The sequence below is a fragment of the Mobula birostris genome, chromosome 7 (genome assembly GCF_030028105.1).
Source record: "Mobula birostris isolate sMobBir1 chromosome 7, sMobBir1.hap1, whole genome shotgun sequence".
NCBI lineage: Eukaryota > Metazoa > Chordata > Chondrichthyes > Myliobatiformes > Myliobatidae > Mobula > Mobula birostris.
Window position 1 is genome coordinate 31045759 of NC_092376.1, and position 21735 is coordinate 31067493.

General features: G+C 40.3%; 1 protein-coding gene across 2 annotated transcripts; it reads right to left on the reverse strand.

Annotated features, from left to right (window-relative positions):
• Positions 1 to 6769: 6769 nt before the first annotated feature.
• On the reverse strand, positions 6770 to 21019 carry LOC140200689 (transmembrane protein 272-like). 2 transcript variants are annotated; one of them, XM_072264254.1, is made up of 4 exons: positions 20962 to 21019; positions 17344 to 17403; positions 14237 to 14319; positions 6770 to 7132 (listed from the first exon to the last, which is right to left on the reverse strand). In XM_072264254.1, exons 1-4 carry the CDS (start codon positions 21017 to 21019, stop codon positions 6770 to 6772), a joined length of 564 nt encoding a protein of 187 aa, XP_072120355.1. The 2 variants fall into 2 exon arrangements, with proteins under 2 accessions (XP_072120355.1, XP_072120356.1); XM_072264255.1 differs by lacking the exon at positions 17344 to 17403.
• Between the last annotated feature and the right edge of the window lie 716 nt (positions 21020 to 21735).

The window sequence follows — 21735 nt, forward strand, 5'->3', positions numbered from 1 at the left end:
GTGACAGGTGGATCCAGGTGAGGGGGAGGTGACAAGCAGGGAAGGGAGGAGGAGAGTGGAAATGATGTCAATCCTGGGAGATGTCTGGTATAGATAAATACTTCAAACAACCCCAAGGTCAAGTTTGGTATAAAGTTATAGAGTATTACAGCACAGAAACAGGCCCTTTGGCCCAAATATTATCCTGCCTAGTCCCATCAACCTGCACATGGACCTGCCCCTCCCATACTCCTGCCATTCATGTACTTATGTATGGTGCATTTCCAGTTGTTCCATGTCTTCTATGAAGGCTTTCTCTTCTTATAAATCTCAGAAAGGTCCAAATTCCTTCTCCATCAGTCATATTACTTGTTGATGACTACGTTGCAAAATGAGGTTCCACTTGATCACCCCTCTGATCTTGGCATAATGGTCATTTTGATGGCTTGACCAGTAATCAGTTCAAGTTAATATTTACTGCCCAGCTTTACAAAGGACAGAATGGTTTGTGTAGTTTAGTCCTACACAATGAATTTGTTGACCACCTTATATGCTATAGAGCTTGTTAAGGCAAAAAAGTATTAGTGGTGTGCATCAATGCCTATTTGGTATAAGTTAACAAGACAAAAAGTGCAATATTAATTACATTTAATTCAAAGATTTTATTGGGGAAATTACAATCCCATTGAAGCATGAAATGGAAATGACAAACTGAGTGATCAAGTTCTGGATTAAAAGAAACCCAAGGTATTGCATGTAACCAGTACAACATACAATCTCTGGCAACACTTTCTATTTACTCTACATGGTTATTTTCTGCCTGCTTCCACCCAGTTTCCTCACAATTGTTTCTGTGCATCATGCTGCTCACATCCTGTAATACCTACGTCCTACAGATGCGCAGTAGAGAGCATCCTAGCATCTCACAGGACAGAAAATGCACTGCAGAGGACAGGAATGCCCTACAACCTGTAGTTAAATACTGCCCGACACATCACTGGCACCAGCCTACCCGCCATCAAGGACGTATATACAGAAAGATGCTGGGAAAAGGCCCAGCCTACCCGCCATCAAGGACGTAGATACAGAAGGATGCTGGGAAAAGGTCAGCAGCATCATGAAGTGCTCATGGACTGTTTTGCCCACTTCCATCTGGAAGGAGGCTACATCGCTTGGGGGCCAGGAGCACCAAATTCAAAAGCAGTTACTTTCCCCAAGTAGTAAGGCTGATCAAAATCTCCACCCAATAACACCACCACTATTTTATCATTTCCTGCCAGTCACCTTGTGTACAGACACTCTTTTATCTTGTGTCACTTTATGGACATACAGTCAATATATGTAAGCTATCGTCTGTACTTATATTTATTGTGTTCTTTAACTTATTATGTATTTTCTGCAGCAGAAAAGGAGAAACAATATTTTGTTCTCCTTTACACTTGTGTACTGGACATGACATTAAACAATCATGAATCTTGAATGCCACTCAGTTCAAGCTGATATCTACTGGCTAGCTTTATAAAGGACAGAATAGTTTATGTAGTCGAATGCTACACAATGACATTTCTGACCACCTTCTATGATATTTGCCTTGCAAGTTCTATAAGTGTTAATGGTCTGCATCAATGCTGACTTGGCAGAAATTAGCAAGACAAAAAGCTAAATTGTGATATTAATTACACTTAATTCAAAGTCCTGATTGGGGAAGCTACAAACCCAATGAAGCGTGAAATGGAAATGACAAACCGAATGATGAAGTTCCTGATCAAAAGAAACCCAAGGTACAATATTATTGCATTTAGCCAGTACAACATATGATATATATGTATACTGTAATTTATTTACTTATTTATTATTTTTTCCCTCTTCTCCTAGATTATGTATTGCATTGCACTGCTGCTGCTAAGTTAACAAATTTCACGACAGACGTTGGTGATAATAAACCTGATTATGATCTCTGGCAGCACTCTCTGTTTACGCCACAGAGATATCCTCTGACCATTTTCACCCTATAGTTTCTGTGCTTCGTGCTGGTATACCAATAATGAATTGCAAGGACAAAAACTACAGTACCAGTACAGTCCAGAGAAGGTTTTATTTACTGTTACATTGAACCTGGCCATCGTGTATAAAGTCATTCTGTTATACAAAGGGATGTTAAAAAGCGTACATTAAGTCTGAAGCATTGAAATACAACATCAGCTTTCAACAATGATTACAAATATAATATGACGAATACATTCCCTTGCAATATTAAATTTGTAAATTTTTGACAATGTAAAATGTGGAATACCCCACAAAGAAAGATTTTCAGACCTGTTTAATGAAATAAACCCCATTTGAATATGTTTAATAGCTTTTAGCCTCAAACCAAGTTGAGTATTTTCACATTGTGTCTACTATTTGAACAGCTACTCAAAAGGTAGAGAACAGAATATACTGACTTTGCAGTATTGCACTGCAATGATTATAATGTAAGATCGCTTCAAGTTTGAACCATCTCAGGAAATACCTAACAATTGTAGAAGTAAATTGTGTGCTCCTGCAACTTCACACCGTTTTAGAAAAAAACATCTTCGCTGGTTTACAAAGCTAGAATATGAAATATGTAGAATTAAAATATGTCAACATACATGCAGGATCTATGTCTTGACTTTATGACATGCCTAGCATGCACTAAAACATCTATTAAAAATTACATGAATTTCTATTTTCTTTTTACTTTGATTGTTGTCACAGCTTAAAAATACTGATACCAAAAAACAACCACAATCCTCAACAAGATGGATAAAACGGGGGATAACCATATCAACATGTCAAGAAAGTCAACTTGATCAGAATGCATGCATAAACCTCATAGGAAGCAGCACATATAACCCTCAACATAAACAGAATAAAATAACCATTACCAGTGTCCCTGTACATCACCCTGTACTTAACAGTCAATATCAGAAATATCACCAGCAACTTAACCATACTACTCATAGAGAATTGTTTGATATAAACAATCGCTTTCATTCTTTTTTGACATAAATAATAATTCTTTTCAATACTGCAATAAAGACAAAAACATTCCGTGGAGAAAAATATATTTTCAACTTTCTTTTTGATTATTAGGTTGTAATTCATGTTGCTTGTGAAGGGGAGGGGTTGGTGCAGTCATGAACTATAGTCATGCTACTATATGAAGCATAATTGCTGGTGGCTAGTAAATGGAGCAGTGATAAAGAAAATTACTGAAGCAAATTGGTACATTGAAATTACTTAAATAAACTATTCAGACTGCTGAAAGTCCATCATCTTCAATGAACAGGTGGTGAAGTATAATGACCATTGATTTGAAAGTAGTTATTACACACACCACTGACTGCAACTGAGCTTAGGACCAATTGCTGTAACTACCCACTCTTTCTTCTCATATAAAAAGGGTTATTTGTAGCAAGTACATTATGAATGAAAGTGGCATATACTTCATTTTGCTTTTGATGAAGTGCAGCATAGTGGGGGGGGGGTTTCATTGTCCTAACACCCTGTGGAAGAGCTGCTCAATTTGTCTCATACCTCTTGCTCTCTCCCAAAGCTCTGCCAATGTCCTATTTTAAATATTTATCTTATTTCTTTTTAAACTGTTTCATTCTCTATTTCAGGCACTAAATTTCAGATCACACTAACTTGTATGTATATTTTTCTGATGAAGTCGCTGAATCTTTAGCAAATGAAACAAGTCCTCTGGTCACTAATACTTCTGCCATGGACTGATTCCTTTCTGATCAAAATCCTATCTGTTTTGAACAGCTTGTCAAACATCTGAACTGTCTTTGGTTTAAGGGTAATGATTAAGTATCAACTCAAATCATTAATTATGTTACTCTCTCTCCGCAGATGCTGCCTGACTTGCTAAATACTTGCATTACTTTATAATTTTATCTTGGATTTCCAGCATCTGCAGTATTTTGATGTTGAATCAGAGATGGATACCTTTGACATGTCTATGTAGTAGGAGACTTCACTTTATTTATTCATTCGCAGGATGTGATCGCACTGACAATGCCAGCTTTTATTTGCCTTTCTATAATTGCCATGGATAGGAATCAACTGTATTGTCATACTTATTCAATATAATCCAGACTGAGGGAGAATGGCAGATTTCCTTCCATGAACAACATTAGTGCAGCAGAGGGGTTATTAAGTTGTGCTGTGTTTACTGTGACTGAAACTGTTTTTTTTAAAATTCTGTAATTAGTTTAACTTAAATTCCCAGTTACCATGGTGGGAATCAAATTCATATCTCTGCAGAAAATTTTTCTCCCCTGGTGAAATAATCAAGAATAATGGGATATAATGTTTAAATCAGATCTCTGCTCTCAGGGCCCATTAAGGAACTCTGCCTACTGCGTAAATTTTGCTGATTTATGTCATTCCAAGTGATCATAGGCTATGACTCAGTTGGACCATTCAATACAGATATCAATAGACTTTATCAGTTAATAACTTCAAAGAATATAAAGCTAAGGCAAGTAGTATTATTATTAGATTTATGTTTAATGTGGTCATCTAGGATTGGCTCACATCTTTGTTGTCACATTAGCCAATAAAAATATTTCTTAAGACTGACATGGTAAAACTGTGATATTTCTAACCGTGTCATTCAATCACAGCTGGGAGTCAATGGAGACACGAGACTGTAGATGATGAAATCTGGAGCAATAAAAACCTAGCTTTTTGAAAAAATTCTGAGGGTCATCTGTGGAGGTAAAGGATGGTCGCCATTTCAGGTGATGACCCTACATCAGAATAGTTGGGTTCAGTTGTTGAAAAATGATTACTGATGCATTTCATCTGCAGCATGTGGCACAGATTACACCGTAATCTCAGTAACTGAAACTATATTTCAAGGGCTTTGAACAACTAGCATTTATCAAGACCTTGCACGCCTTCTCATTATTTTCCATCCACAACTTTAAGCAGCCGAATATCTGAGCTGTTAATCCAAAGACAAGTTTGAATGCTATCAAATTGAAATGATTAAATAAACCTGGAATTAAGATCTGCTGGTCTTTCTAATACAGTATTAATGAAACTGATGGATTGTTCGAGGTGCTCATCTGATTCACTGATACCTATCAGGGCAGAAATCTGCCATCCTTATACATCTGGCCTACATGTTACACCAGATCCCACATGTAGTTGACGCTTAACTTTCTCCTCAGTTCAGGAACAATTAGAGATCAACAACATATGCTAGTTTTGCCAGTGATGTCTACACTCTGAATGAATAAAAAAATAATTACCTACACATGAGGAGTGTTTGATAGCTCTAGAGTACTCATTAGAATTTAGAAGAATGAGGGGTTATTTCATTGAAACCTACTGAGCGTAGGAAGGCCTATACAGAGTGGATGTGGAGAGGATCTTTCCAATAGTGTGGAGTCTAGGACCAGATGGTACAGCCTCAGAATGCAGGGGCCGTAGCCTCTGAGTATAATAGAGACTACCTTGCTACTGCTGGACAGTTATAGTTTTGAGCGCAAGTCTCAAGAGGACTTGATCTTAGCACTACCACAAGAGCCACTGTTGACATCATAAAGAGTTAATTTGAGCTGGCTAACTGCTTAAAAGGTCTGTACTGTAAATAATGTCTTTGAAGAATAGTACATTGCACAGGGACTTCAGGGTTAAAATCCTTGTACTACCAGGTATAGGCCATTCCCCTGCCAGTATCACAATGGGCATTGGGAACTTCAAGTACTCCAGGCCTACCCCATCAGCAAGCTTCTCATTGGCTAATGAGTTGGACCTGGTGCGGACTGTGTTGCTGCCTGCTACATAAAGGTATTGGAGTTGGTTTGCGAAGGCATTGTGCAGTCTAACAGCGAGTGAGTGTTTTGGATGTTTCTCTTGTGATTGCAAAACCCTGTTGGACAATGATAATGTAAAATGCTGTAAGTCTGTTTCCCTTGTTTATTGGTGAGACAGACATCAAGGGAGCTCGTGGCCTTAATTGTAGTGAAGTCTAGGCCTCAAGCCACGGGCTTGTCTGTTGCAGCAGTCAACACCGTAGGTGGTGTAGCATGGCATCCATGCTGGTTGGAGGCTGACTCCTGCTGTCAGTGCTGCTATCCAGTTTTCAATTGGTGGAATGACAAGCTGGACTGCTGAGAACTTCTTGCTCTTGCCAATAACACCCATGCACCATCAATTTATCACTCAACTACTTGGACTATATATAGGTATATTTTTTTGTGTGTCTGTATGTTTACTTGCTATCTTTATATGTGCGTATGACTGTTGGTACTGTGTTTTGCACCTTGGTCCCAGAGAAATACTGTTTCATTTGGCTGTATTCATGGGTATTCGAGTATGGCTGAATGACAATTGAACTTGTTAAACTTGAACTTCAGTATCGGACTGGTATAAATCACAGCCTGTGCCTTTAATAACTGAACCATAATGTACGCTCAGTTTAGATTGTCCCCATATGGCTTGACTTCATTCAAACCAAATCGATTAAGCAGTCACCAAAGATACTGAAGGAGCATGCAAATACAGTGACAAACTTCAAACAAGTTTGGAAAAGGGCACAGAGATAGATGCTTCATACATGACTGTGCATGCTTAAAATCTAGCCCCACCTTCTCATATCTTTAAAATTTATGTGGCAAGGCACATCAGAGAAGATAATTATTATGGCCAGACCTGAAATACCAGGAATAGGTGAACCACTTCTGAGTTCTTAAAATTGGCATTTTAACTAAAGCGGGAATTTTCTTGATTGCCAAATGCTTGATTTTCATTCTTCTTCAGAATCATCACCTGACTTTGAAAAAGAAAATATGCAGCAACTGCAGAGTACCAGAAGGCCTAAAACTGTATGACTTATGATCAGAACAACGACCGAGAATATGTACGCTGTTTTGTCACAGTAATCTTGTGGATGATGAAAAGGTGGAATAAAATTTGGCAGAAACACAGAGAAAACCCAGTAATTCCCCAGTATAAACCAGACAAAGAGGAACAGACTGAGGGTGACGTGGATGTAATATCTGTGCAGATTTTGTCGCCAAGGATACTCGTCGTCATCATCGTCGCCGATCATGACTGACTTGTTAAGGAGACGTCTCATTTTTGTGGAATCATACAGGAGGAAGGAGACCTGTGTAGTTAGAAAAGCAGAACAGACAATGTCAGACAGACAGAATTGTCTAATCAATCGGTAAAACACTTGGTACTGACTTCAGGAACATCAGCAAAGCAGTTTAGAGGATGTGCCTGTCTGAATACGTATGAAATACTATAAGACCATAGAACACAGGAGCAGAATTAGGTCATACTGCCCATTGTGTTTCCTCCACTAATCCATCATGGGTGATTTGTTATATCTTTCAACTCCATTCTCCTACCTTCTCCCTGTAAGCTTTGTTGCCATAACCATTCACTTGCCCTCCACAAGCGCCATTGGCAATGAATTCATCACCTCACCCATTCCCCCTCATCTCTTCCAAAGGGACTTTCTTATACTCTGTCTATGCTCTGGTTTAAGACTCCACCACTATAGGAAACATCTTCTCCATGTCCACTCTATCAAGGCCTTTCAATATTCCATAGGTTTCAACGAGATACCCCGCTCATTCTTCTAAATTCCAGTGAATACTGAGTACAAGTCCTGAGCCATAAAGTGATCCTCATATGTTAACCCTTTCATTCCGGGGATTATTCTTGTGAGCCTCCTTGCTAGCATATCTTTTATTAGATAAGGGACACAACCAATGTATTCACTTTCAATGACTCTTCATCTCATGTTCTCAATATTTATTGCTTATTTATTTTTGATTATTATGATATTTCTTTCTTTTTGTATTTGTACAATTTGTTGTATTTTGCACATTAGTTGTCTGTCTGTCCTATTGGGTGCGGTCTTTTATGGACTGTATTATGTTTACTGTATTTACTGTGAATGCCCACAAGAAAATGGTTGTATATGGTGACATACAAGTACTTTGATAATAAATTTACTTTGAACTTTCAAAACTGTTCACAATACTCCAAGCCCAGTCTAACCAATGCCTTATAAAGCATTATATCCTTGCAGTTATATTCTCGTCCACTTGAAATGATTGCTAACTTTGCATTGACCTTCCTCATCAACTGCAAGTTAATCTTTAGAGAATCCTGCACAAGGATTCCCAGGACCCTTTGCACTTTTGGTTTCTGTTTAGAAAATATTCCTTCTGTCAAAGTGCATGACCATACACTTCCCGAGACTTTGCAACCTGCCACTCGCTTGCCCATTCTCCTAATCTGTCCAAGTGCTACTGCAGACTGCCTGCTTCCTCAAACACTACCTGTCCCTCCACCTATCTTTGTATCATCCTCAAACTTGGCCGAAGAGGTATCAATCATTGACATATAATGTGAAAAGAAGCAGTCCCAACGCCGTCCCCTGCAGAGCACCATTAACCAATGGCAGCCAACCAGAAAATTAGACAACAAATTAGATTTAACCATTCAAAAAAAAGATAAATACAGACATCCAATAATATAGCTGGATTTTATCTGTCTTTTAAATTTTTCTTAATGGTGATTGCACTTGAAAGTGGAAAGCAATTAAACAGAAATGTATTGCTTAGTTAATTCCCAGAACATGGATCTCTCCAGCAAGGCTGTTTTTTATTGCCCGTTCTAACTGACCAACAACAGATCGGCTTACTGCACTATTTCAGGAGGCCGTTGGAAGGTCAACTAGTGTAATGAAGCTCCTACTGGATAAAGATTTCAGAGTGTTTCCCCGAAGGACCAGTGGGATTTCACAACAATAAGGTGATTTCATAGTTAAGATTAGCTTTCTTTGTCATACGTACATCAAAACATGCAGTCAAATGCTTAATTTGCATCATCGTTTATGAAGCTTTGGGGCAGCTGCAGGTGTCACCATGCATCCATTGCCAACAATCTACTAATCTTAACCCGTACCCCTTTGGAATGTGAGAGGAAACCAGGGCACCCTGAGGCACATGGGCATGGGGAGATGTTTAAAATTCTTACAGTCAGCAGTGGGAATTGAACCTTGATCTTCCGATCGCAGCGCTGGAATAGCATAACACCACTGACAACACCTACTTATTCCAAATTTACTTACTTTAAATCTTATTCCAGATTTACTTAGCTTAAATCTTATTCCAGATTTACTTAGTTTAAATTAAGATCTGCCAGGGTGAGATTCAAACTCATGATTTTATTACTCACCCGAACCCCTGGATACCAGTCCGGTAACCCTGGCATGATGCTACCACTGGTTTAAAACATTAGACTATAAGACAAAGGAGCAGAATGAGGCTATTTGGCCCATTGAGTCTGCTCTGCCATTCAATCATGGCTGATCCTTTCTTCCCCTTCCTCAGCCCCACTCCCCAGCTTTCTCCCTGTAACATTTGATGCCGTGTCAGTCAAGAACCTATCAATCTTCAATGCACCCAATGATATGGCCTCCACATCTGCCTATGGTCACAAACTCCACATATTCACCACTTTCTGGTTAAATATATTTCTCCACATCTGTGTTTTAAATAGATGCTCCTCTATCTGGAGACTGTGCCCTCTCGTCCTAGACTCCCCCATCATGGGAAACATCCTTTCCACATCTACTCTGTCCAGGTCTTCCAACATTTGAAAGGTTTCAGTGAGATACCCCCTCATCCTTCTAAATTCCAGTGAGTACAGACCCATCAAACGTTCCTCATATGATAACCCTTTCATTCCCAGAATCATCCTTGTGAACCTCCTCTGAACCCTCTCCAAAGCCGGCACATCTTTTCTTAAATAAGGAGCCGAAAACTTCACAATACTCAAGGTGAAGCCTCACCAGTGCCTTATAAAGCCTCAGCATCACATCTCTGCTCTTGTATTCTAGACCTCTTGAAATTAATGCTAACATTGCATTTGCCTTCCTCGTCACCAACTTAACTGACAAGTTAATCTTTAGAGTGTTCTGCACAAGGACTCCCAAGTCCCTTTGCATCTCAGATTTTTGGGTTTTCTCCCCATTTAGAAAATAGTCAGCACATTTATTTCTAATACCAAAGTGCATGACCATGCATTTTCCAACATTGTATTTCATTTGCCAATTTCTTGCCCATTCTCCTAATCTGTCTAAATCCTTCTGAAGCCTACCTGTTTCCTCAACACTCTCTGCCCCTCCACCAATCTGTGTATCATCTGCAAACTTGGCAACAAAGCCATCTATTCCATCATCTATATCATTTATATACAGCGTAAAAAGAAGTGGTCCCAACACCATCCCCTGCAGAACACTACTAAGTCACTGGTAGCCAACCAGAAAAGGATCCTTTTAATCCCACTCACTGCCTCCTATAACCAATAGCCAATGCTCTAACCATGCCAGTAACTTTCCTGTAATAGCATGGGCCCTTAACGTGGTAAGCAGCCTCATGTGTGGCACCTTGTCAGAGGCCTTCTGAAAGTCCAAATATACAACATCCACTGCATCCCCTTTATCTATCCTACTTGTAAACTCCTCAAAGAATTCCAACAGGTTTGTCAGGCAAGATTTTATCTTAAAGAGACCATGCCGACTTTTCCCGTTGTAACTGCTTCAGTGGTGAACAAGACTAGCCTACAAGTATCTGTAGATTGCTGTTCTAATCCCTCCATTTCCTACTATATCTTCCAAGCTGGTCAGCTGTGGTGGAAAAACTGATTGCCCAGCACCACATTTTTGACCATCATGGGCGTCAATTTCTAAGAAAAGTGAAATATAAACAAACACCAGGGACTAGCTTCATGACTCCAGGTCTTATTAACACATATCTGAACCCAGGCTCGTGCAGTAGTTTCCAGTAACAATGTCCGCAAGACTCTCTTCTCATTGCTATCAGGAAGGAGGTACAGGAGGCTTTGGCCCTACACCACCAGGTTCAGGAACAATTATTACCCCTCAACTATCAGGCTCTGGAACCACAGTGGGTAACTTCACTCACCCCGTCACTGACTTGATTCCACAATCTATGGACTCACTTTCAAGGACTCTACAACTCATGTTCTCAATTTTTAAAAAATTATTATCTTGTATTTTTTTCTTTTTTGTATTTGTACAGTCTATTGGTTTTTGCACATTGGTTGTTTGTCTGTCTATGATGTGTGCAGTTTTTCATTGATTCTATCGTTTCTTGCAAAGAAAAGCCTTGTAAAAAGTGTAGATATGGCCCAGTCCAGCACAGGTAAAACTCTCCCCACCATTGAGCACATCTACACAGAGCGACGTTGCAGGAAAGCAGCATCCATTATCAAGGAGCCCCACCATCCAGGCCATGCTCTCTTCTTGTCAGGAAGGAAGTACAGGAGCCTAACAGGACCCGTACCATCAGCTTCAGGAACAATTATTACCCCTCAAACAACAGCTCTTGAAGTAGAGGGGATAACTTCACTCAAATTCACTTGCCCCATCACTGAACAGTTCTCACAACCTACAGACTCGCTTTTAATGACTCTTCATCTTATATTCTCAATATTTATTGCTAATTTATTTTTCCCCTCTTTCCTTTTGTATTTGCACAGTTTGTTGCTTTTTTTGGATATTGGTTGTTTGTCCGTCCTGTTGGGTGTGGTCTTTCATTGATTCTATTATGGTTCTTGGATTTATTGAGTATGCCTGCAAGAAAATGAATCTCAGGGTTGTATATGGTGACATATATGTATTTTGATAATAAATTTACTTTCAAGTTTGAATTACTAATTTCAGAAATGGGGGTGTGCTCCTAGATCATTTACTTTAGTGCTTGAAGGTCCTCTCAGTTGGACCACGGATTACACTGGGTAAAGCACATATTTTCTCTGACTTTCAATAGCCAAGTTCCAGATAATACAGGATTCCAACAACTGATATGTAGCATTTTGAACAGAGAACACAGGAGAGGGCATGGTATTAAAAAAAAATCAACTTTATCATCTCTACCCTGTTATGAACAGGGTGAATACTCCGAGTGCCCCCTAATGCACACTTACTCAGTCTGGGTTTACCAGCACTTTACTAACAACACACACCCTCTCCCCAAAAGAATGCATTCTGATTGTTTCACTTAATTTTGTCTGATCGGTTTAAGTACAAGAAACAAATGGAGGGACTGGACAGTGGGACAAAAGAAAGACCTCACCCCAAAACGATACACGTTGTATTTGACAAACACAAGAAAATCTGCAGATACTGGAAATCCAAGCAACACACACAAACTGCTGGAGGCACTCAGCAGGTCAGGCAGTGTCGATGGAAAAGAATAAACAGTCGACATTTCGATCCAGGGCCCTTCATTGATACTGAAAGAAAGATGAGAAGTCAGAGTCAGACGGTGGGGGGAAGGGAGGGAAAGTACAAGGTTGTAGGTGGTAGGTGAAACCGGGAAGGGGGGGTGGTGAAGTAAAGAGCTGGGAAGTTGATTGGTGGAAGAGATAAAGGGCTGGAAAAGGGGAAACCTAATAGGAGAGGGTAGAAGCCCATGGAAGAAAGGGGAGGGGGAGGAGCACCAGAGGCAAGTGATGGACAGGTAAGGAGAAAGGTAAAAGAGGAAAATGGGAATGGGGAATGGTGAAGGAGAGCGGGTGTCAATTACTGGAAGTTTGAGAAATCAATGTTCATGCCATCATGTTGGAGGCTACCCAGACGGAATACAAGGTTCTGCTCCTCCAACCCGAGTGTGGTCTCATTGTGGCAGTAGAGGAGGCCATGGACTGACATGTCGGAATGGGAATAGGAAGTGGAATTGAAATAGGTGGCCACGGGAGATCCAGCTTTTTCTGGCACACAGAGTGGAGGTGCGCAGCAAAGCAGTCTCCCAGTCTATGTCGGGTATCTCTATCTCCTTTCTCGATTTCTCTGGAGGTAGTTTTTCCTACTGATATCTTTTATAAACCCACTGATTCCCACAGCTACTTTGACTACAACTCGTCCCACCCTAACACTTGTAAAAATGCCATGCCCTGCTCTCAGTTCCTCCATCTCCACCGCATCTGTTCTCAAGATGAGGCTTTTCATTCCAGAACTGAGATGTCTTTCTTCAAAGAAAGAGGTTTGCTTTCCTTCACCGTCAATGCTGCCCTCACCCGCATCTGTTCCATTTTGCATACATCAGCCCTCACCCCATCCTCTCACCAGCCACCAAGGATAGGGTTCCTCTTATCCTCACCTACCACCCTATTAGCCACCACGTCCAGCACATAATTCTCTGTAACTTCTGCCATCTCCAACAGGATCCCACCACTAAGCACACCTTACCCCAACCCCACTTTCCACAAGGATTGCTCCCTACTCCACTCCCTTGTCCATTCATCCCTCCCCACTGATCTCCTTCCTGGTTCTTATCCTTGCAAGCAGAACAAGAGCCACACCTGCCTCTGCACCTCCTCCCTCATTACCATTCAGGGGCCCAAACAGTCTTTCCAGGTGAGACAACACTTCATCTGTGAGTATGTTGGTGTCACCTGCTGTATCCAGTGCTCCCGATGTGGCCTTCTGTATATCGATGAGATCCAATGTAGATTGAGAGACCACTTTGTTGAGCACCTACAATCTGTCCACCAGATAAAGCAGGACCTCCTGATGACCACCCACTTAAATTCTACGTCCCCTTCCCATTCCGACATGTCAGTCTATGGCCTCCTCTACTGCCACAATGAGACCACACTCGGGTTGGAGGAGCAGAACCTTGTATACCATCTGGGTAGCCTCCAACCTAATGGCATGAACATCGATTTCTCAAACTTGCAGTAATTGCCCTCACACTCTCCTTCACCATTCTCATTTCCCTCTCTCACCTTATCTCCTTTCCTGCCCATCACCTCCCTCTGGTGCTTCTCCCCCTTCCCTTTCTTCCATGGTCTTCTACCCTGTCCTATCAGATTCCCTCTTCTCCAGCCCTTTACCTCTTTCACCTATCAACTTCCCAGCTCTTCACTTCACCCCTCCTCCCCTCCCAGTTTCACCCATCACCCACCATCTTGTACCTCTTCCTCCCCTCCCCTCATCTTTTTACTCTGACTTATCATCTTTTATCCCCCCAGTCTCAATGAAGGGTCTTGGACTGAAACGTCGACGGTTTACTCTTTTCCATAGATGCTGCCTGGTCTGCTGAATTTCTCCAGTGTTTTGTGTGTGTTGCTGGAATGATGAATTTGAGTTTAAGTATTCCAGACTAGTTACAATTACATTTGCTTTACAAACCGTTGACTTGGTTTTACACTCATACTGTACCTTCAAACTGCCAATTATTCCTCCAACCAGCAAATACAATGGGATCAATGGCTGAATGGGGCAGCTATCCAAGAATTTCATTCCTGAAATATATAATCAGGTCAGAGATGATCAGGAAGTTGTGAGTTTTATTGTTCACTGTACACCCCGTCGCTGAGTGTTCATTTTTCCTTTCAAAACTGACTTTGCTTAAAATTCTCTTGATAGTATTTAAATATTATGCACATTTAGTGTGGGGAATGTTATCAATTGTTCAGTTTCAGAATTCTTCTACGTATTGACCGATAACTAGGTAATATCACACACAGCTAGGTGGACTGTGGACAGCATTCTAACTGGTTGCATCACCATCTGGCACAGAGGGGCCACTGCACAGGATAGGGAAAAAGCTGCAAGATGTGTAGCCTCCTGCCATCAGGGACACCTTCGAAAGGAAATGCCTCAAAAATACAGCATCAATCATCGAAGCACCCCATCCATTACTACCATCAGGGAGGAGGGAGAGGAGCCTGAAGATACACACTCAGCATTTTAGGAACAGCTTCTACCCTCTACCAACAGATTTCTGAACAGTCAACGAACCCGTGAACACTACCTTGTTCGTATTTAAACGCAAACAACAGGAATTCTGCAGATGCTGGAGATTCAAGCAACACACATCAAAGTTGCTGGTGAACGCAGCAGGCCAGGCAGCATCTGTAGGAAGAGGTGCAGTCGACGTTTCAGGCCGAGACCCTTCGTCAGGACTAACTGAAGGAAGAGTGAGTAAGGGACCCTTCGTCAGGAAGGGTCTCGGCCTGAAACGTCGACTGCACCTCTTCCTACAGATGCTGCCTGGCCTGCTGCGTTCACCAGCAACTTTGATGTGTGTTGCTTGTTCGTATTGCTTGCTTTTTTCACAGCTTGCTTATTTTATTTAATATATAGTTCTTTTTGTAATGTGTAGTTTGTTTTTATGTATTGCACTGTACTGCTGCCGCAAAACAACTAATTTCATGGCATACGTCAGTGATTCTGATTCTAGAACTGAAATTGGTTTATTATTGTCACGTGTACCTGGATACAGTGAAAAGCTTGTCTTGCACACTACTCCTACAGACTATTCATTCTTTTACCTTGTCCTAAGCTTGTACAAGGTAAATCAACAACAGAATGCAGAATAAAGTGTAACAGCTGCAGAGAAAGTGCAGAGCAGGGAAACAATAATGTCCAAATAAGATAAATTTTAGAAAGAAGCATCTTAAAGATATATAAAATTATTGAGGTAAAGGCACAACCTCCATAGACAGATGAAATAAGATCTCACTGTCACCTACTGTCATTTTCATGGTCTTTTGCCTGAAGTTGAATTCATGAAGGATAAGACGTTCTTGATCACTGAAACAATTTGCATTAATAGATTCCTTTTATAAGGTGGCAGGGTGGACATAGGTCTCTACCAAAGGAGGTGTAAGGCACTCTTCCCCTCCGCGAGCCTGCAGGTCACACTTGGACAAGGTGTAGCATCTGTGGAGCCCCCCATTCAGGGTCATGTAAGGCCATGGGAGCAGGTGGTGGATGGTCGTATGAGCAGCTGGTGCATATCACAAATCCTGGTTATGCGACCACTGACACCAGGCAGACTATCTCTGAAGAGCATTGATAATGGCTGGGGACACACATCTTGTAAAGACCCTGCCCAGAAGAAGGCAATGGCAAACCACTGCTGTAGAAAAATTTGCCAATAATAATCACAGTCATGACTGTGATCACTCATGTCATATGACACGGCATATAATGATGATAATTTTATATATTTTCCCCAAAGCTGCTAGCAATTTTCCATTGAACTGCCAGGAGAGCCCACCCATACATTCAGGAAGTTTGATTGGGACTCCCTCACAAAAGTGTAGACGCCCTCAGTGATGTTCAAATCAGGGTAAGGAAATCCAGTCTGTGCTACCTCAAGCTTCATAAATTAAAAAAACTCAACTTTTTCCCACTAACATTTAATGTGAACACCTAATCTGCAATATATTTCCCTATTACGTGATGATTTCTTAAAATATAAGGGTCAGACGTCCAGGAATAACAATGACAGACACCCCTAACTATGGTTGCACTGATATGGAAGTACATCTGTTACTGCTTTCACACAAAAATTCCTTATTTTACATTTCCTTCCTGCTGGTAGCTCAGGAAGCTGCATTAACCCTAATTCCCTGATTAAAAATATCACCCAGGAAGCAGATCAAAGCATTTTTATGCCTCTGTTGTACTGAATACCCAAGCAGATCAGAACTATTTCTCCACAAAGATACATACTTGGAGACACAATCATTGCTTATCTATTTCAAATTTCTCAGGGTATTCGGCCCATCAAGTCCAAGACAGATATAGACATAGAATAGCACGGCACAGTACAGGCCCTTCGGCCCACAATGTTGTGCCGACCCTCAAACCCTGCCTCCCATATAACCCCCCATCCTAAATTCCTCCATATACCTGTCTAGTAGTCTCTCAAATTTCACTAGTGTATCTGCCTCCACCACTGACTCAGGCAGTGCATTCTACGCACCAACCACTCTCTGAGTAAAAAACTTCCTCTAATATCCCCCTTGAACTTTCCACCCCTTACCTTAAAGCCATGTCCTCTTGTATTGAGCAGTGGTGTCCTGGGGAAGAGGCGCTGGCTGTCCACTCTATCTATTCCTCTTAATATCTTGTACACCTCTATCATGTCTCCTCTCATCCTCCTCCTCTCCAGAGAGTAAAGCCCTAGCTCCCTTAATCTCTGATCATAATGCATGCTCTCCAAACCAGACAGCTCTCTGAGTATTTCCATTCCCCCACTCAGTGCCTTGTGTCCATTCTCTCTTACATGCCCATCCCTCCACCCTGATACTCTGTACTTAATTAAAACAGGGAATTAAAACCTTGACAAACTGAAACTGATTAACTGCAGATTTGAATTACTGGCGGGTACATTGCAGTTTCATTTTAAATCAAAATGATAACAATTTCAATTTCATAAAATAAGACTGAAGCTTACATAATAAAGCTATCATAAAATACAGTATACACTTTATTTATTCTAATACAATGTCCAAAGAAATAAAGTTCCTTACCCACAAAAGCCATTGACAGAGGTAGAGCAAGGAAAGCAAGTAGACCAAAGATAAAGCAAGCTGTAGATGCAGAGAGAAAAGAGATGAAAACCTTTACGGTGTTATTATTTAGAACTAAAACATCCAGGAAATCAAGGTTAGTAAAGTCTGCTTCGTATATTCAACACCAATCAAATTTGTCCAGAAAATACATGCTTAAGAATCAGGTTTCAATAAGGGAGAAAATGTTAAAACCTTTCTCGGACATCATATTTTTCCCCAAACACAGCCAATCATCTAGTTACCCTCCCCTATTTTTGAGCCACCACATCTACTGCTGTTCTCTCTACAATTTGACCACCATCTTCCCGAATCCTCTGTCCAACTGCATCCTTCCCCGGATACCAGAACCTAGAGCAACGCACAAGATGCTGGAGGAACTGAGTGGGTCAGGCAGCATTTATGGAAGGAAATTACCAGTTAATTATTCATCATACTGAACAAATGAAGTGTCAAAGCTTGTTCTCGTCATTTGCAAGTGCAGAGGTGAAGGACGCCCTCAAAAGTCTTAAGAAAGATACAGGTTCCAGCCCTGATATATTTATTTCAGAGAACATGCAAGGACAGATATAGTACAATAGGCAGAACACAGCTGAAAATCAGGGGTTTTGTCAATTAAATTAAATATAGTTGAACTGTTTTCATAACAAAAGAAAAAGATCCCATTAAATTGGGTAGTACAGAAAAGCTGACACTCTCACTGATTACTAAGACATTTTAATGGAACTCCTTGCAAAGGTTTGATTGTGGTCATAGACTGAATCCCAAAGAAGTTTTTATTACTGTGATCTTTGACTGCAATGAGAATGCAGCTACTTTACAGAATATCATTAAAGGTACTCGGATGGAGCTTTGAATTGTTTCCTTCGATCATGCTGGTTGCAAGATATCTGTCAAAATATTAACAGTATTGAGATTCAGCACTTTAGTGACATATATTCTAATACATTCACCACTACTGAAGGGAAGAGGCAATCGATGAAACATTAAAAAGGTGTCAAACATGGTGATCGATTATCCACCAATTTCAATATTAGTCATAGTCATACTTTATTGATCCCGAGGGAAATTGGGTGAATTGTTTATGGATTTACTGTTATGTATTCTAGATACTGAAGGTATGGATAAAACTCTTTATATGTCATTGGCATTTGCTGTAACATCGCATTTCTAAGTGAATCCTCTATTGATATTAAAAGATACTGCTTGAAATCAGTGGAAAGATGACAGCTGGAATATTAATGTTCTGAAGATTTCCTTCTACCATAAAGAAGATAATTGGATCATTAATAAAACTAGGTTAGAGTTTGTTGAGCCTAACATGATTGACAAATCTACCCTGAGCCAGCTCTGCATAAGTAAGGCATGGCCATACCAGCTTCAGACAGGTGTCTCTGCTGCCTGCTCAGAAGAACACATTAAGTGATTTGAATCACAATGGCACATTCCTAGGTACATCACTTTACCAGTTTTAACTCCCTGCTCATTCAGCTCCCACCAGGTTTAAAATTCACCTCTAATTCGCAATCAAATGTGCTACTGCACTCTTGCAAATTAAAACTGGAGATAACTTCAGAACACAAATTTAGAATAGAAACAATTTTCAATATCTATCAGGCTGATACACATTTCTTTCTGAATGTACACATTTAATTTGGCACAATTTTGATATTTAAAACCACTGTCTCAACCAGCTTCTGAACATTCCCTTTCCAGGCTTTTCATTTTATTCTCCACATTATGTGTGCACCTACACAAAACCAGAGAGATTCCTCCCTCCTGAGACTCCTCACCTTTGTATTCCATCCTGCTTTCAGTAAGCGAGAATCTGACAATAGGTTTTCTATGTATCCAAACCATTTATTTCCATGGTTACCAAGCATTTTTTTTAATCGACACAATCTATTTTCTCATTATCCAAAGATTTTGCTGCAGTGTACATTAATGTCTGATGTACTGTGGCCAACATCAATAAAGAACCCTCTTCCATGCAGAAAATAATCTATAAAACTATAACACACAGGAACAGAATTAGGCCATTCGGCCCATCAGTCTGCTCCACCATCCCATCATGGCTGATTTATTATCCCTCTCAACCCCATTTTCCTCCCTTCTCTCTCTAACCTTTGGCATTCTTGCTAATCAACACCTTATCAACCTCATCTTTAAGTATACCCAATGACTTGGCCTCTATAGCCATTTGTGGCAAAGATTCCCAGAAATTCACCACCCTCTGGCTAAACAAATTCCTCCTCATCTCTGTTCTAAAAGGATGTCCTCTTCCCTCACTAATATACAGCCTTCCTACAAGCTGTAAAGCACATTAAATGTATTTAACCAGCCAGTGACATAAAATTGCTTCATGATGTCTACTTGTAGTTGGTTTTCATGTTGCTGTCTTCACGTTGTTTTCATGAAGTTCCCCGTGAATTCCCTTAATGATCGACTCTAAGCAAATACACTCAGTGGCCACTTTATTAGGTGCACCTGTACACATGCTCATTAATGCAAATATATCTAATCAGCTAATCTTGTGGCATAAAAGTATGCAGACCTGGTCCAGAGGTTCAGTTGCTGTTCAGACCGAACATCAGAATGGGTAAGAAATATGATCTAAGTGACTTTGACTGTGGAATGATTGTTGGTGCCAGACAGGGTGGTTGGAGTATCTCAGAGACTGCTAATCTCCTGGGGTTTTCACATACAACAGTCTTTATAGTTTACAGAGAAAGCTGTGAGAAACAAAACACATGCAGTGAGTTCCAGTTCTGAGGGCAAAAACCCTTATTAATGAGAGAGGTCAGAGGAGAATGACCATATTGGTTCAAGCTGACAGAAAGGTGACAGTAACTCAAATAACCACATGTCACAGCAGTAGTGTGCTGAAGAACATCTCCGACCCTTGAGATGGAAGGGCTACAGTGGCAGAAGACCACAAACATACACTCAGTGGCTATTTTGTTAGGTACAGGAGGTGTACCTAATGTTTGTAAAACATGAGCAATAGTTTTCATCTTAAAACACAACCTGCACATGATGCTTTGCTTCTGCCCCACTGTAGTCTTATTGAAGACAGGTAATAGGTCTTCAAGTAAACCTCCGATGGCCTTCTAAAATTATGCACCACTTACTAACTGACTGCTATTATCTTGAGTCCATTAGAAGTGATTATTTAATCTCATATTACCAGATCAAGTTGGACTCAAAATTACTCAGACTGTTGTATAGATAAATAAATAATAAATATGAAAGTATAATGCTGCTCTTTGACAGTCTGTCACGTCTGAATCCTAGTGATCCAATGTATTTCCATACCCAGATCCATCAGAACTTGTTTAGAATCCTGAAGCATATTTTAGTAGGATTGTTTATCCGTGCACTGCATTTCTACCATTAACTTTAGCCTTCTCTATCCGGTGGTGGAAATCAGAACTATGCTGTAGAGGTAATCCAAGTGCTAGGTATTCCTGAAGGCAGGCTCTGGCTATAATCATTTTAAGGAATATGTAGTATTTCTAATTGTTTTATTATAACCAGTAAAGATAAAGTTAAATATTTCATGCTTAAGTGTTCACTTACCATTGCTGGCAATTTTTGAAATGCATTGATGACAAGCCTTTTCCACACCGGCTGACATTTTCCTAGACCTTTGCTAGACCACAGTGTTTCTTTAAAAAAACAGATGTTTCTGAAAAAAATGACAGTTTAAAACATTAATTCGACAAATATATTCTAACCATATTGATATTAATTAAATCAGTGCTAGTATTCTTGACTCAGAAACATTTAATTCCATGTTATTGTTTTCAGTATTTTCTATCATTCTTACTTGTGAACCACACATTTCCTATTTCAGGGTTGGAGACCCAACTCCCTGTGACTGAGAATTATACTCAGTGGCCACTTTATTAGGTACACCTGTACACATGATCATTAATGCAATCAGCCAATCATGTGGCAATAACTCAAACAACCATTGTTGGCAGAATCTCAGATGGTAATGAGAGGATGTGCAGGAGTGCAATATACCAGCTAGTCGAGTGGCGTTTCAGCAACAACCTCGCACTCAAAATCATTAAGACCAAAGAGCTGATTGTGGACTTCAGAAACGGTAAGATGAGGGAATACACACCAGTCTTTATAGAGGGGTCAGGAGTGGAGAGAGTGGGCAATTTCAAATTTCTGGGTATTAACATCTCTGAGGACCTAACCTGGCCGGAAATATTGATGCAACTGTAAAAAGGAAAGTCAGCAGCTATATTTCATTAGGAGTTTGAAGAGATTGGGAATGTCACCTAAAATACACAAAAATTTCTACAGATGTACCTTGGAGAGCATTCTGACTGGCTGCAT

Excerpts from the sequence above, each read along its gene's own strand:
- LOC140200689 (XM_072264254.1), bottom strand. The coding sequence starts at position 21,019 with ATGTCAGCCGGTGTGGAAAAGGCTTGTCATCAATGCATTTCAAAAATT. Across the intron at positions 17,404-20,961 it reads TTCAAAAATTGCCAGCAATG|CTTGCTTTATCTTTGGTCTA; the intron begins GTAAGTGAACAC and ends CTGCATCTACAG. Across the intron at positions 14,320-17,343 it reads TCTGTCAATGGCTTTTGTGG|GAATGAAATTCTTGGATAGC; the intron begins GTAAGGAACTTT and ends TATATATTTCAG.